Here is an 18,123-nt window from a genome sequence, read left to right as displayed (position 1 = left end):
GGATCTTCTCCAGTATTAGAAGTTTGTTAGTTTCGTCCTTGTATACTGTGCATTAGACCAAGTATTGTACCAAATTGTGTTCCTCTCAAAAGCAACCTATACATGCTCAGCTATTTCTGTCAGCCCCATGCATTTTAGATGGGGAAGTAATTTACATTTTCAGCTCCTACCCCATTTAAACTCTTCCTCACTGTTATTTACTGATTAGTAGGGTCCCAGGAGTGGGGTCAAGCGCTAGCATACATTTATCATCTATACTGTGGCTAAGTGATAAATATCCTTTGTGCCAAACCCTTTTAAGTACAACATGGATATATTTACATTTATGATAAAAGGGAAAATACCTTTGTATAGTCTCCAGCCAAAAATCCTTGTTCAAAACCACTCCACATTGTAAGAGGAATAAGAAGACACTGGCGTTCATCTTTAAGTTGTCTTAGCGTTTCCAATACTTTTATCCAAAATGGTTCATCTTCATCGTCTTCCTTGTCAGCTTTTTTCACATTGATATTATCCAAAAATACAGCAACCATCAAAACCGCAAGAATTCCACTACCTGAAATGTAAGAGTTAATGTGAAAGAAGTTCAAAACCTTAAAAGATGTGTTCCTTGAACCCCAGTAAGAACACCAAACTCCAAATAGAGATGAGCAAATTAATTATTCATTCATTACTTCCTTTTCACAAATCCCAAGTTTTGGTGGTTCACTTGGATGAATCATGCAAAACTGCACCAGCTCCATTTTACTGTGAAAATTGGGGGGCTAAAAGGTAGAAAGGATAAAAGATCACATGCCCCTGGGAGGGAAGGGGGCTTGTCCCGATTTGCTCAAAGGCTGATAGACAGGCTTTGAGCCAATCAGGGGGCAGGATTTTGGCAGGTCTTTTAGTCTCCAGGCTTGATTATAAGCTAGAGACACCATTCTGAGCTTAGTTTTCAACCTGAGAGCATGTGTCTTGGATATGCTTGTCAAAAAGCAATAAATATAACATGCATTTTTATTTAACACACTGTACTGCATCAGTATACTGTGTATGCAGTTTTACACTGACCAAAAATATAAGTGCAAACCGATTGTTGCTGCAGCTGTCCGGGTGGCTGGTCTCAGATGATAATGGATGTGAACATGCTGGATGTAGAGGTCCTGGGCTGGTGTGGTTACACGTGGTCTGCAGTTGTGAGGCCGGTTGGATGCAATGCCAAATTCTCTGAAACGCCTTTGGAGATGGCTTATGGTAGAGAAATTAACATTCATTTCACAGGCAACAGCTCTGGTTGACATTCCTGCAGTCAGCATGCCAATTGCACGCTCCCTCAAGCGTTGCGACATCTGTGGCATTGTGCTGTGTGATCAAACTGCATATTTTATGGTGGCCTTTTATCGTGGGCAGTCTACGGCCCACCTGTGCAATATTCATGCTGTCTAATCAGCACCTTCATATGCCACACCTGTGAGGTGGGATGGATTATCTCGGCAAAGAAGAAGTGCACATAGACTTAGACAGATTTGTGAACACTATTTGAGAGTAATGGGTCTTTTGTGTATGTAGAAAATATTTCAGATCTTTGAGTTCAGCTCATGCAAAACAGTGTAGTTAATGCATTGTACTACATTAATATACCAGTTTCATTAAACACATTGTATTGCATCAATATACCATGCAGTTTCTGTTAATGCATTTTATAGCATCTATATACCATGCAGTTTTAGTTAGTGTATTATATTGTGGTAATTGTGTCAATATACCATGCAGTTTTAGCATTGTATTGTATATAGTTTCATTCAATACATTTTATTACTTCAATGTACAGCAGTTTTAGTACAAACATTGGGGGAAATTTATCAAACTGGTTTAAAATAGAACTGGCTTAGTTGTCCATAGCAACCAATCAGATTTCATCTTTCATTTTTTTAAGAAGCTGTAAAAAATGAAATGTGAAATCTGATTGGTTGCTATGTGTAACTAAGCCAGTTGTACTTTACTCCAGTTTGATAAATCTTCCCCATTGTATTGCATTAATATACCATTGTAATTTGCCAATACTAGTTCAGTGTGTTTGTAGAAGGGGAGGGATGTTAAATCGTGCCTGTGTCTGTAGATTATAGAAAAAAAAAAACACTTTTGTTTCCATTTAATAATATGTACCAAACCTGTGACTTTTCATTTATAGACCTCATAAAAAATGTCTGTTACATGGAAGAGTGGAAAATGAAAGACTCATGCCTCATCATCCTAGAGTCAGAATGTGGGTGGCGCAAACAGCAGTAGTAGCACCAGCAATCTGGTTGTAATAGTGGTTGCAGTAGTGGCAGCAGGCCACAGTTCTCCAAACTTATGATAAGCAGCGGGCATCCCCAAGCAGGGTCCTTGTCATCATCAACTACTTTTTCTCTTGCTCCCTGTCCTCAGCTCCATCGTGAGTTGCTGTTGGTGAAGTTGCTGCTGTACCATTTACCATTGACATGTGTCATGTCAAGTGTTGACATGCGATCTTGGAACTGATTGGCTTGGCCGAGAGTAGCCACAGCGGTGAGCTGTTGCTAAAATACAAACATACTGCTGGCTGTCACCCCGCCAACTCCAACTGGGCAAGGTGGTCAGTTACAATAGCCACAACAGACTGGCCTCACTGAACCTGGGGGAAATAACACATACTCCCTGCATGGCGCACTAGCTTGTGCAAGGTGCTGGCAATGTCCAGGAGACTGTCCTCGCATTTCAGCCATTACATGGCAAGGAACGCTCTCCAGGACTTGTAGAAACAGAATAGTCTGCCATTACACCACTTAATCCACAACGTTCCAACTAGCTTGAATTTAACATTATAAATGCTAGTACAAACAGCAAAAAGCCATGAACAATTTTGTCATGCACCAGATTGCCTTAGTAGGAAGCATATTGCTTCAAGGTCAGGCAATGGCAGCTCATCTGAGACTCCTGTCGGGTGCTGAAGCCTTTCAAAGAAGCCACAAATACCTCCCCCTCCCCCTCTTGTAGCGTCACCCATGTCCCTCTGCCACAAGCAGCAAAAGCTGCTGCAGCAGCCAATTAAGTATCCTTAACATGATAAGCTGAGGTAAATCAACAAGTGGAAACTTCTCGCCTCAATGCCTAGGTTAATCATACCTTCCAACCTCCCCGGATCCAGCGGGACAGTCCCGGATGTCTGTGGCTGTCCTGCTGTCCCGGTACAGGGGAGGTATGTCCCGCTTTCTGGCAGCTGTCCCTGCATCCATAGGAAGCAGATAAAGTTGCCATAATGAAGCAAAGAGCCGTCACCAGCATCGGCTACCTGCTTCATCATTCCTGCCGGCTCTACACCTCTGGTCTGTGCAGGCACCGGGGCCGTTCAGCAGTTAGCCTCGGCTCCACCTCCTTCACAGACTAGAGCAGCCGATGTCCTGCTGCTGCTTCTAGGAACAAGGTAAGTATGAGGTGGGCATATTATCGGGGGGCACAATGTGGGCATATTATCGGGGGGCACAATGTGGGCATATTATCGGGGGGCACTATGTGGGCATATCATTGGGGGCACAATGTGGGCATATCATTGGGGGCACAATGTGGGCATATTACTGGGGGTGCACAATGTGGGCATATTACTAGGGGGCACAATGTGGGCATATTACTGGGGGGGACAATGTGAGAATATTACTGGGGGCACAATGTGGGAATATTACTGGGGGCACAATGTGAGCATATTACTGGGGGGCACAATGTGAGCATATTACTGGGGGGCACAATGTGAGCATATTACTGGGGGGCACAATGTAGGCATATTACTGGGGGGGGCACATTACTGGGGGCACAATGTGGGCATAATACTAGGAGCACAATGTGGACATATTACTGGGGGCACAATGTGGGCATTTTACTGGGGGGCACAATGGGGGCATATTACTGGGGGGCACAATGGGGGTATATTACTGGGGGGCACAATGGGGGCATATTAATAGGGGGCACAATGTGGGCATATTACTGGGGGTACAATGTGGGCATATTACTAGGGGGCACAATGTAGGCATATTACTGGGGGGTATAATGTGGGCATATTACTGGGGGCACAATGTAGGCATATTACCGGGGGACACAGCTGGGCATATTACTAGGGTGCACAATGTGGGCATATTACTGTGGGCACAGCTGGGCATATTACTAGGGGCACACCTGGGAATATTACTGGGGGCTAGAGATGTCCCGAACTATTCGCCGGCGAACAGTTCCCGGCGAAAATCGCTTGTTCGCGTTCGCTGCGGCGGGCGAACATATGCGATGTTCGGTCCGCCCCCTATACGTCATCATTGAGCAAACTTTGACCCTGTACCTCACAGTCAGCAGACACATTCCAGCCAATCAGCATACCCTCCCTCCCAGACCCTCCCACCTCCTATAAAATAGCAAGGACGGCAGCCCTCTTAGATTCATTCTGAAGCTGCAGTGCAGGGAGAGTGCTGCTGCTGCTGAATTAATAGGGAAAGCATTAGCTAGGCCAGTGTTCTGTGTCCACTCCAGTCCTCAAAGACTCATCTGCTGTAAGGACAGCATCCTGACAGCACCCCAAAAAACCATTTTTAGGGCTGGTACATCAGTCTGCTTTTATTTATTTTTTGTATATATATATATATATATATATATATATATATATATATATTGCAGTTGCCTGCCCGTGTGTGAGAAGCCACAGGTCCACTGTACTGTGTGCACACCACTCATATCGTGTGGCACAGTACCTTGCAGATAAAAAAAAGTCATTTAATTTTTCCTCTGTAATATAATTGCAGTTGCCTGCCAGTGAATGTCAGGCCCACTGACTGTACTGTGCCCACTGCCAGTGCCCACCACTCATATCGGGTGGCACAGTACCTTACAGATAAAAAACACATTACATTTTCCCTCTGTAATATAATTGCAGTTGCCTGCTATTGAGTGTCAGGCCCACAGACTGTACTGTGCCCACTGCCCATCACTCATATAGGGTGGCACAGTACCTTGCAGATAAAAAAGTCATTTAATTTTTCCTCTGTAATATAATTGCAGTTGCCTGCCAGTGTGTGTCAGGCCCACAGACTGTACTGTGCCCACTGCCCACCACTCATATAGGGTGGCACAGTACCTTGCAGATAAAAAAGTCATAAAATTTTTCCTCTGTAATATAATTGCAGTTGCCTGCCAGTGAGTGTCAGGCCCACTGACTGTACTGTGCCCACTGCCCACCACTCAGGGTGGCACAGTACCTTGCACGCATAGTACACTAATAAAAAAAAAAATGACAGGCAGAGGCAGGCCACCCCGCAGGGGCCGTCGTGGTCATGGTGCTGTGATTTCCTTTGGCCCTAGAATAATGCCCAGTGTTCAGAGGCCACATACCCTGAACTCGAAAAATTCTGAGGACATAGTTGACTGGCTTACACAGGACACCCAATCTTCTAAAGGTTCTGCTCGGAACCTTGACGCACCATCCTCCTCCAGTTCAGCTCCGGCACCTCTCAAGTTACCACTCGCCCGCCCGCTGCCACTACCAACACTAGCACCACAGTCGATACACTTGATCTGTCAGAGGAGTTATTTACACATCAGTTGGAAGAAATGAGTGATGCGCAACCATTATTGCCAGAGGATGTAGATAACAGGGATATGTCTCAGTCAGGCAGCATTACACACATGGACGTACGGTGATGATGATGATGTTGTACCCGCTGCTGCTTCCTTTGCTGAGTTGGCAGATACAAGTGAAGCGGTTGATGATGACGATGTGTCCGTGGATGTCACGTGGGTGCCCGCTCGAAGAGAAGAAGAACAGGGGGAAAGTTCAGATGGGGAGACAGAGAGGAGGAGGAGACGAGTTGGAAGCAGGGGGAGGTCGTCGCAAGGAGCTAGTGGCACAGTCAGACAGCATGTATTGGCACCCGGGGTAAGCCAGACAGCACGCCAATCAACGCATGCTGTTGCCACCACCAGAATGCCGTCATTGCAAAGCTCAGCAGTGTGGCATTTTTTTTGTGTGTCTGCCTCTGATAACAGCGATGCCATTTGCAACCTGTGCCAAAAGAAACTGAGTCGTGGGAAATCCAACACCCACCTAGGTACAACTGCTTTGCGAAGGCACATGATCTCACATCACAAACGCCTATGGGATCAACACATGAGTACAAGCAGCACAAAATCTCAAAGCCACCATCCTCCTCCTGGTCCAACATCTTCAGCCACGTCAACCACTGCTGTCCTCCTTTCCCCCTCTCAACCACCCGCCACTCTGCCTCTCACCTTCAGCAGTTCCTGCTCATCTGCCCACAGTCAGGTGTCTGTCAAGGAAATGTTTGAGCGTAAGAAGCCAATGTCACAGAGTCACCCCCTTGCCCGACGTCTGACAGCTGGCTTGTCTGAACTCTTAACCCGCCAGCTTTTACCATACAAGCTGGTGGAGTCTGAGGCCTTCAAAAAATTTGTAGCTATTGGGACACCGCAGTGGAAGGAACCCAGCCAAATTTTTTTGTCACAAAAGGCAATCCCCAACCTGTACTCTATTGTGGAAAAGGAAGTCATGGCATGTCTGGCACACAGTGTTGGGGCAAGGGTCCATCTGACCACTGATACCTGGTCTGCAAAGCACGTTCAGGGCAGGTATATCACGTACACTGTGCATTGGGTAAACCTGCTGACGGCTGCCAAGCATGGAATGCGTGGCTCTGCAGCGTAGTTGGTGACACCGCCACGACTTGCAGGCAGGCCTGCCGCCACCTCCTCTACTCCTCCTACTCCATCCTCTTCGCTAACCTCCTCGGCTGAGTCCTCTTCTGCTGCGTCTTGCTCCACATCAACTGCACCCCCCAGCTCCCCAGGGGCTATTCCACATCCCGTCTTGGGGTTGACTTGCCTGAAACCAGAGAGTCACACCGGACCAGCACTCCTGTCCGCCCTGAACGCACAAGTGGATCAGTGGCTGACCCCGCACAACTGGAGATCGGCAAAGTGGTGTGTGACAATGGAAGCAATCTGTTGGCAGCATTGAATTTGGGCAAGTTGACACATGTGCCGTGCATGGCACATGTGTTGAATCTGATCGTACAACTCTTTGTGTATAAGTACCCAGGCTTACAGGACGTCCTCAAGCAAGCCAGGAAGGTGTGTGGCCATTTCAGGCGTTCCTACACGGCCATGGTGCACTTTTCCGATATTCAGCGGCGAAACAACATGCCAGTGAGGCGCTTGATTTGCTGGCCAGGTACTCAAATGCGGGGCAGGCATTTGGAATTCAACACTCCTAATGTTCGACCGCCTGCTCCAACAAGAAAAAGCTGTCAACGAGTATTTGTATGACCGGGGTGCTAGGACAGCCTCTGTGGAGCTGGGTATTTTTTTGCCACGTTACTGGACGCTCATGCGCAATGCCTGTAGGCTCATGCATCCTTTTGAGGAGGTGACAAACCTAGTCAGTCGCACCGAAGGCACCATCAGTGACCTCATCCCATTTGTTTTCTTCCTGGAGCGTGCCCTGCGAAGAGTGCTGTATCAGGCCGTAGATGAGCGTGAAGAGGAAGAGGAAGAGTTGTGGTCACCATCACCACCAGAAACAGCCTTATCATCATCCCTTGCTGGACCTGCGGCAACGCTGGAAGAGGAGTCTGAGGAAGAGGAGTCAGAGGAGGAATGTGGCTTTGAGGAGGAGGAAGACCAACCACAGCAGGCATCCCAGGGTGCTCGTTGTCACCTATCTGGGACCCGTGGTGTTGTACGTGGCTGGGGGGAAGAACAGACCTTCAATGAGATCAGTTAGGACGAGGAACGGGACATGAGTAGCTCGGCATCCAACCTTGTGCAAATGGGGTCTTTCATGCTGTCATGCCTGTTGAGGGACCCTCGTATAAAAAAGCTGAAGGAGAATGACCTGTACTGGGTGGCCACGCTACTAGACCCCCGGTATAAGCAGAAAGTGGCTGAAATGTTACTGAATTACCGGAAGTCGGAAAGGATGCAGCAGTTCCAAAACAAGTTAAAAAGTATGCTTTACACAGCGTAAAGGGTGATGTCACAGCACAACGGAAATCTAACAGGGGAAAAGGTGAAAGTAATCCTCCTCCTACCACGACCACGCCGGCAAGGACAGGACGCTTTACAGACGTGTTGTTGATGGAGGACATGCAGAGCTTTTTAAGTCCTACGCATCACCACAGCCCTTCGGGGTCCACCCTCAGAGAACGACTCGACCGACAGGTAGCAGACTATCTCGCCTTAACTGCAGATATCGACACTCTGAGGAGTGATGAACCCCTTGACTACTGGGTGTGCAGGCTTGACCTGTGGCCTGAGCTATCCCAATTTGCGATAGAACTTCTGGCCTGCTGTAATGACCGGCGTCACGCAAAGGGAGGGAAATGGGAAGGCCCTGTCCAAGGGAGAGGGAAAGGTGGTGACCCCTGACTCACCTTGCGGCTGGCACCTGACTGCCCTGACGTCCCTAGACGGGTTCCTCACCCGTACGCCGATCACGTGCCTAAACCCTGGCTTTCCCTAAGATGATCCCTGTGTAGTGAACGGGGCGGTGGGATCACTAGTCCGCACCACTGACACTAAAGGAAAACACCAAGGAGAGGACAGACAATACAGACAAAACATATAATCCCAGGTGGGCGACAACAGCAGACCACCAAGGCCCACAGGGATCCGGAGGGTAACACTCTGGAACAACAACCAGGGAACACAGTTACACAGCTCCAGTGGGTCAGTATAGAAGTCCAGGCAGGAAGCTCTATATCTGGCAACCAGAGAAGTGTGAGAGGGGAATATAAGGAGGTTGGGAGTGCTGGACAAGAAACAGCTGAGGAGAAGGAGCTACGGATCCCTGAGTGAGCCAAAAAGGGTTGCAAGGCAAACCCAGAAAGCTACCATAAAGAAACAGCACTATGTTTCTACATAGAGCGCGCAGCCACCCGCTGCGACTTCCTGACCCCGGGTATAACGGAGTCAGGCGTGGCTCTTGACACCCTCGTGACAGTACCCCCCTCTCTACGAGGAGCCTCCGGACACTCAGGACTAGGTCTCTCAGGATGAGAGGCATGAAAAGCCCGAACTAACCTGTCGGCGTTTACCTCAGACGCTGGGACCCACATTCTTTCCTCTGGACAGTAACCCCTCCAATGCACCAGATATTGAAGAGAGCGGCGGACCCGACGAAAATCAACAATTTTGGATATTTGAAACTCTAGATTACCATCCACAACAACAGGAGGGGGTGGCAGCGGTGACGGTTCTAGAGGTGGAACATATTTCTTGAGTAACGACTTATGGAAGACGTTATGGATTTTAAAAGTCTGAGGTAGCTCCAGGCGAAAAGCCACGGGGTTAATGATGGCTACTATTTTGTAAGGGCCAATAAACCTAGAACCCAGTTTCCAAAAGGGAACTTTTAATTTAATATTCCTAGTAGACAACCACACATAGTCATTCACTCCTAGGTCCGGACCTGGCGACCGTCTCTTATCAGCCATGCATTTATATTTATTTCCCATATTTTTCAAGTTAGCTTGCACCTTCTGCCATACCGATGAAAGAGATGATGAAAACCGTTCCTCTTCGGGAACCCAGAAGACCCCCCCTCTTTGAAAGTACAGAATTGGGGATGAAAACCATATGCACCAAGAAATGGTGACTTGCCAGTAGATTCCTGACGGCGATTATTTATGGCAAACTCGGCTAACGGTAAATATGATGACCACACCTCTTGGTTTTCAGACACAAAACATCTTAGATATGTCTCAAGGTTTTGGTTGGTACGCTCAGTCTGTCCATTCGACTGAGGATGGAAAGCTGAGGAAAAGGACAAGTGTACCCCCAAACGGGAACAAAAAGCTTTCCAAAACCTAGAAATAAACTGGGTTCCCCAATCCGAAACAACATCGGAAGGGACCCCGTGAAGCTTCACGATTTCACTAATGAATACCTGAGCAAGAGTCTTAGCATTAGGTAGTGCGGGTAACGCAATGAAGTGTACCTTTTTGCTAAACCTGTCCACTACTACCAAGATAACTGTTTTACCCGCAGACAAAGGTAAGTCAGTGATAAAATCCATTGACAGATGTGTCCATGGTCTATTGGGAATGACAAGTGGCAATAAAGACACTGCAGGCCGTGTATGAGAGACTTTTGCGCGTGCACAAGTAGAACAGGAAGACACAAAATCCATTACATCCTGACGCAACCTTGGCCACCAAAAACGACGAGACAATAGCTCCAAGGTTGCTTTACTACCCGGGTGCCCAGCAAGTGCCGAATTATGATGTTCCTTTAATAATTCGAGACGCAGGTTCAACGGTACAAACAATTTCTCTGAGGGGCAAGAGACCGGGGCGTCCCCCTGGGCCTCTAACACCTTCCCCTCCAGAACAGAGTGTACCGCAGAGACAACCACTCCTCTTTGTAGAATGGGTACCGGATCACTCACATTACCCCCTCCAGGGAAACAACGAGATAGTGCATCTGCCTTGGTATTTTTTGCCCCAGGATGATAGGTAATAACAAAGTTAAACCTGGTAAAAAATAGCGACCACCTAGCTTGTCTAGGGGTGAGACGCTTAGCTGATTCGAGGTACAGAAGGTTTTTGTGGTCCGTAATCACAGTGACGGGGTGGATTGCCCCCTCTAAAAAGTGATGCCATTCTTCAAACGCTAGTTTAATAGCTAATAGTTCCCTATTGCCAATATCATAGTTCTTTTTTGCTGCAGATAGTTTTTTAGAAAAGAAAGCACAAGGACGCCATTTGCCAGGAGACAGACCCTGAGACAGCACAGCCCCCACTCCCACCTCTGACGCATCGACTTCAACAATAAAAGGCTGGGAGACATCAGGTTGGATTAGAACAGGTGCCGAGGTAAACCTCTCTTTTAGAGAGGAAAAAGCAATTTTAGCGGCGTCAGACCATTTAGAAAAATCAGTCCCCTTCCTAGTCATGTCAGTAAGGGGTTTTACAATCACCAAATAATTTTTAATGAATTTTCTATAGAAATTAGCGAAGCCCAAGAACCGTTGCAGTGCTTTGAGGTTCTCAGGAAGATCCCAATCTAAAATTGCCTGGACCTTCCTAGGATCCATACGGAAACATGAAGCAGATAATAAATAACCTAGGAACTGTATTTCCTGAACGGCGAAGACACACTTTTCAATTTTAGCATATAATTTATTCATCCGTAGGACCTGCAGTACCTGTCTGACATGCACCTCATGTGTTTTCAGATCAGATGAATAAATTAAAATATCATCTAGGTATATCACCACAAACCTGCCGATAAGATGACTAAAAATGTCATTAACGAAATGTTGGAAGACAGCAGGAGCATTGGTCAGACCGAAAGGCATGACTAGATTTTCATAATGCCCCTCAGGGGTGTTAAAAGCTGTCTTCCACTCATCCCCTTCCTTAATACGAATCAGATTGTAGGCCCCCCTAAGATCAAGTTTGGAGAACCACCTAGCACCCGCAATCTGATTAAACAGGTCAGGAATGAGAGGAAGAGGGTATGGGTCTCGGATGGTTATCCGGTTTAGTTCGCGGAAATCTAGGCAAGGACGCAGGCCCCCATCTTTCTTTTTAACGAAGAAAAACCCTGCAGCCACAGGTGAAGAAGAGGGTCTGATGTGTCCCTTAGCCAAGCTCTCGGAGATATAATCTTTCATGGCTTGTCTCTCCGGACCCGAAAGATTATATAACCTGGTCTTGGGTAATTTTGCACCGGGAATCAGGTTAACCGGGCAATCATAAGGACGGTGAGGTGGTAACTTCTGACAACCCTTTTCAGAAAAAACGTCCTCAAAGTCCGAAATAAATGTAGGTAGGGTAGCTATGGAGGCGACTAAGCAATTGCTATTTAAGCAATTTTCTCTGCAATGCTCACTCCACTCCAATATCTCCCTGGCCTGCCAATCTACCACTGGATTGTGCGCTACCAACCAGGGAAGACCCAACACCACCGGAGTGGGAAGCCCCTCCAGAACATAACATGAAAGCAACTCGTTATGGTGGTCCCCTACCCAAAGGTGTAAGTTATGGACAATTTGAGTGAGGTTTCTCTGAGACAGAGGAGCAGAATCAATAGCGAATATGGGAATAGGTCTCTGTAGCGTATAGAGAGACAAACCCATAGTGTGGGCAAAATGGGCATCTATCAAATTTACTCCTGCTCCACTGTCTAGAAAAAAAGAAATAGTCTCCATCTTAACGCCAAAAACAACAACTGCTGGCAACACAAATTGCGATGTTCGTATGGAGGAAACGTATACCCCCCGGCTGACATCCTCCACACAGCCTGGGGTTAGTAGTTTTCCGACGTTTTTTTGTTTTTGAGGAAGGAAGGAAAGACATTAATAAAATGACCCCTCTCCCCACAGAAAAAACAAACCCCACGCCTACGGCGAGCCTCAGGAGGACGGACCTGACGAGTAGTTCCTCCTAGCTGCATAGGCTCGTCTAAGTCCGTACAGACTAACTGCTGCTTGGGAGGGGTTACCAATTGCTCCGTTTTTTTCAATCTGTCCCTAAGACGTCTATCTATTCTGATAGCAAGGGACATAACCGCATCAAGGGAAAAGGGAGTCTCATACAGCGCAAGCGCATCCTTAATCCTTTCGGATAACCCAGAGCAGAACTGACTCCTGAGAGCCGGGTTGTTCCACTGGGTATCCGTAGCCCACCTATGGAACTCTGAGCAATACTCCTCTACTGGCCGGTCTCCCTGTAGGAGTCTCCGTAATTTTGATTCAGCCAGTGCGACTCGGTCAGGGTCGTCATATATGAGACCCAAGGCCCCAAAAAATTAATCCACTGACCGGAGAGCCTGGGAATCAGCGGGTAAAGAGAACGCCCAGGATTGCGGGTCCCCTGCAGCAGGGAAATAACAACCCCCACCCGCTGTTCTTCATTACCAGAGGAGTAAGGGCGCAGCTTAAAATATAATTTACAGGCCTCATGGAACGTCACAAATTTGTCCCTTCCCCCAGAAAATCTGTCAGGAAGAACAACCTTGGGTTCCGCAACAACCTGGTTACCTGTAGCAACCACTGGGCTTGCGGTCTGTTGTAATTGCTGCTGTTGCTGGAGGACCAACGCCTTCAATCCTGCCACCTCCAAAGACAGGCCTTGAAATTGCTTTGACAAAGTAGCAATTGGATCCATACTGGATTCTAAGTAGGTAGAAAGAAAAAGTTTTTTTTTTTTACCATACAAAATAAGGGCCAGATATAATGTAATGACTGGCGTCACGCAAAGGGAGGCAAATGGGAAGGCCCTGTCCAAGGGAGAGGGAAAGGTGGTGACCCCTGACTCACCTTGCGGCTGGCACCGGACTGCCCTGACGTCCCTAGACGGGTTCCTCACCCGTACGCCAATCACGTGCCTAAACCCTGGCTTTCCCTAAGATGAGCCCTGTGTAGTGAACGGGGCGGTGGGATAACTAGTCCGCACCACTGATACTAAAGGAAAACACCAAGGAGAGGACAGACAATACAGACAAAACATATAATCCCAGGTGGGCGACAACAGCAGACCACCAAGGCCCACAGGGATCCGGAGGGTAACACTCTGGAACAACAACCAGGGAACACAGTTACACAGCTCCAGTGGGTCAGTATAAAAGTCCAGGCAGGAAGCTCTATATCTGGCAACCAGAGAAGTGTGAGAGGGGAATATAAGGAGGTTGGGAGTGCTGGACAAGAAACAGCTGAGGAGAAGGAGCTACGGATCCCTGAGTGAGCCAAAAAGGGTTGCAAGGCAAACCCAGAAAGCTACCATAAAGAAACAGCACTATGTTTCTACATAGAGTGTGCAGCCACCCGCTGCGACTTCCTGACCCCGGGTATAACGGAGTCAGGCGTGGCTCTTGACACCCTCGTGACACCTGCCCCACTTCAAGTGTCCTGTCAGAAAGGACCTTCAGCGCAGCAGGAGGTATTGTCGCTGAGAAGAGAAGTCGCCTAGGTCAGAAAAGTCTAGATTACCTCACCTTTATTAACCACCTCAGCCCCCCTAGCTTAAACACCCTTAATGACCAGACTACTTTTTACAATTCTGCACTACACTACTTTCACCGTTTATTGCTCGGTCATGCAACTTACCACCCAAATAAATTTTACCTCCTTTTCTTCTTACTAATAGAGCTTTCATTTGGTGGTATTTCACTGCTGCTGACATTTTTACTTTTTTTGTTGTTAATCGAAATTTACCAAAATTTTTACAAAAAAATGACATTTTTCACTTTCAGTTGTAAAATTTTTCAAAAAAACCCTACATTTCTATATAAAATTTTCTCTAAATTTATTGTTCTACATGTCTTTGATAAAAAAAAAATGTTTGGGTAAAAAAAAAAATGGTTTGGGTAAAAGTTATAGCGTTTACAAACTATGGTACAAAAATGTGAATTTCCGCTTTTTGAAGCAGCTCTGACTTTCTGAGCACCTGTCATGTTTCCTGAGGTTCTACAATGCCCAGACAGTAAAAAATAAAACATAAATGACCCCATTTAGGAAAGTAGACACCCTAAGGTATTCGCTGATGGGCATAGTGAGTTCATAGAAGTTTTTAGTTTTTGTCACAAGTTAGCGGAAAATGATGATTTATTTTTTATTTTATTTTTTTCCTTACAAAGTCTCATATTCCACTAACTTGTGACAAAAAATAAAAACTTCCATGAACTCACTATGCCCATCACGAAATACCTTGGGGTGTCTTCTTTCCAAAATGGGGTCACTTGTGGGGTAGTTATACTGCCCTGGCATTTTAGGGGCCCTAATGCATGAGAAGTAGTTTGAAATCAAAATGTGTAAAAAATGCCCTGTGAAGTCCTAAAGGTGCTTTTTGAAAAGTGGGCCCCTTTGCCCACCTAGGCTGCAAAAAAGTGTCACACATGTGGTATCGCCGTACTCAGGAGACGTCGGCAATGTGTTTTTGGGTGTCATTTTACATATACCCATGCTGGGTGAGAGAGATATCTCGGCAAAAGACAACTTTTTACATTTTTTTATACAAAGTTGGCATTTGACCGAGATATTTATCTCACCCAGCATGGGTATATGTAAAAAGACACCCCAAAACACATTGCCCAACTTCTCCTGAGTACGGCGATACCACATGTGTGACACTTTTTTGCAGCCTAGGTGGGCAAAGGGGCCCACATTCCAAAGAGCACCTTTAGGATTTCACAGGTCATTTTCTACACATTTTGATTTCAAACTACTTCCCACACATTAGGGCCCCTAAATTGCCAGGGCAGTATAACTAGTGACCCCATTTTGGAAAGAAAACACCCCAAGGTATTTCGTGATGGGCATAGTGAGTTCATGGAAGTTTTTATTTTTTGTCACAAGTTAGTGGAATATGAGACTTTGTAAGGAAAAAATAAATAAATAAAAATCATCATTTTCCGCTAACTTGTGACAAAAAATAAAAAGTTCTATGAACTCACTATGCCCATCAGCGAATACCTTAGGGTGTCTACTTTCCGAAATGGGGTCATTTGTGGGGTTTTTCTACTGTCTGGGCATTGTAGAACCTCAGGAAACATGACAGGTGCTCAGAAAGTCAGAGCTGCTTCAAAAAGCGGAAATTCACATTTTTGTACCATAGTTTGTAAACGCTATATCTTTTACCCAAACCATTTTTTTTTACCCAAACATTTTTTTTTATCAAAGACATGTAGAACAATAAATTTAGAGAAAAATTTATATATGGATGTTGTTTTTTTAAAAAGATTTTACAACTGAAAGTGAAAAATGTAATTTTTTTGCCAAAAAAACCGGTAAATTTCGTTTAATAACAAAAAAAAGTTAAAATGTCAGCAGCAATGAAATACCACCAAATGAAAGCTCTATTAGTGAGAAGAAAAGGAGGTAAAATTCATTAGGGTGGTAAGTTGCATGACCGAGCAATAAACGGTGAAAGTAGTGTAGTGCAGAAGTGTAAAAAGTGGCCTGGTCATTAAGGGTGTTTAAGCTAGGGGAGCTGAGCTGGTTAATTGGTTAGCTAGGTTGCAAATAACAGTTTTGTCCCTTTAGGATTAGCTAGCCGGGGTCTGGATGATATTCCTGGCAAGCGCCCGACTGTATAGGGAGGGTGCTTAGGGACTGATGGTCCTCCCCACCCCCATTCCCCCTTTAGGTCATTCTGGGAGCTGGCCCCGTCATGTAAGGTTTAAGTAGGTAGTAGATTAGGACGGCCGTTAAGGGGTTAATTCTCTGGTGGAACTTCCTTAGACAGTATGGGGGCGGTTCAGGAATCCTGAAGGTACATATACCCCTCCCCTTGTTCCAGCACTTCCTCTTGCAAGTGGAAGCAAAAATTGGCCCTCCCTTTTGCGGTTATCATTGAGAGGCGGGTCGAGGTGCACGGTTATGATCAGTTATGGATACTTGGTTATTTTGTGTTGTTTTTCTATTTCTTCAGATCCCCCGCTGGGAGTCCAGCAGTTTGGATATCGCTCCGATGATTTTGGCTTTGGAGAGCTGCAAATTCTGGTTGAGTTTATGAAGTCACAGCTGGCGGCATTTGAGTACAGCGGAGATATGGTGGGAGCAGATGGCGTGTTTGCCCGCTGGGAGTCCAGCTGTGGGCATACTGCTCTGATGATTACGGTTTAACTTGCCTGCTGGGAGTCCAGCGGTGGGCATACCGCTCTAGATGATTACGGTTTAACTTGCCCGCTGGGAGTCCAGCGTTTGGCATACTGCTCTGATATTATGGTTTATTAAGGTTTGCCGCTTTAATAAAGAAGCTGTGGCCGATCACCATCCAGCAATAAAATGATACAGTTGTTTGTGTTGTTTGTTATGGGTCAAGGTTGGGTAAAGGGGCCAGAGGTGATTAAAGGTGTTTTCCCCTTCCCATGTTTCCCTGAATACCGGCAGTCTGTCGTCACAGTGCTTGGCACTGATTTGGGCACCCTTGTTTGCCATTACGAATACCCTGCGGACATGCAGGAGACCCAAGCAGGCCTCCCTGACCAAAACCAGGTACTGTACCACCCTTTGGGGAAACAGGGAGATGGGGACACTTTACCTGCTATTTCTACCGTACCTAACGCATCTAGGCGGGAGGTATCAGATTTAAGGGTGTAAGCCACTGAATGTAATTTGCCTATTTCTGCATCTGTCATTGCTGATCCAAATGCATGCGTTAGTGTTAACAATGGTAATATACATGATGCTGTACCTGTTCTGGCCATTACACGTGTTATGGCCAGCCGCCTGAACTCAGAACCGACCGAAGGGACCCCCTCGGGCGATTCTGACATTGAGGCATATGACAATAATGCGAGAAATACTTTGTCATGTGATAATGATGATTGTGTAACTGCGCTGGCAGACTCTTCCAGTGTCGCCAGTAACCTGGGCTCAGATGGGGCTGCGGGGACGGAACCAACCGTCCCTCTACCCGCATGTGACCCCAGCGTTAAAGGTAACTCTCCGCAGCTGACATCCTACTTCACCGGTCAGTTGGAGGAGACCTGTGGCACTGCATTCATGCAGACCATGAGGAGTGACCCCAGTCTGGAGACGCTTAGGGCTCAAGCCGGCCAGCCTCCAGACGAGGGCACTCCATATAAGGTCTATTGGGAGAAAGACCGACTGAATTGTGAAGCTGTGCAGCCTACAAAAAGTGACACAGGGGAGAACACGAGACAGCTGGTAGTCCCTAGGGAATTTCGGGCACAGGTACTCAAAGCAGCCCACAACAATCAACTAGCAGGACATTTAGATATCAGAAAGACCCACAAACGTGTTCAGAACCATTTTTATTGGCACATGATGGGAAAGGACATAACCAAATACTGCCAATTGTGTACCATTTGCTGTTCGCTTACAGAGAAGCGCTGCAGGAGTCCACTGGGTTCTCCCCCTTTGAACTCCTATATGGACGAGACATCCAAGGGCCCTTAAAACTGATTCGGGAGACCTGGGAGGGAAAAGGTGACCCCTCAGAAGTCTCCGTGGTTGAATATGTACTAAAGTTTGGGATAAGATGGAGTCCCTCATGGCCATGATGATGAGAAACCTCTCAAAGGCACAGGCCAAGCAAAAGGCCTGGTATGACCAACACGCCAGAGACCGGTCATACCAAGCAGGTCAGAAGGTATACGCCC

The 18,123-nt window shown here is 46.6% G+C and overlaps 1 protein-coding gene across 1 annotated transcript in view; it reads right to left on the bottom strand.

The window, feature by feature from the left end:
* UNC93A (unc-93 homolog A) overlaps nt 1-18,123 on the bottom strand; it is a 428,511-nt gene that overhangs the window by 97,667 nt on the left and 312,721 nt on the right. The window contains exon 5 of the mRNA XM_040429404.1: nt 345-556. Within this exon, the coding sequence (XP_040285338.1) occupies nt 345-556 (212 nt within the window). The remainder of the gene's footprint in view (nt 1-344; nt 557-18,123) is intronic.

Source organism: Bufo bufo, chromosome 4 (assembly GCF_905171765.1).
Source record: "Bufo bufo chromosome 4, aBufBuf1.1, whole genome shotgun sequence".
Classification (NCBI taxonomy): domain Eukaryota; kingdom Metazoa; phylum Chordata; class Amphibia; order Anura; family Bufonidae; genus Bufo; species Bufo bufo.
The sequence above is the reverse complement of the archived record's forward strand: the minus strand, read 5'-3'. Positions and strand labels throughout refer to the sequence as shown.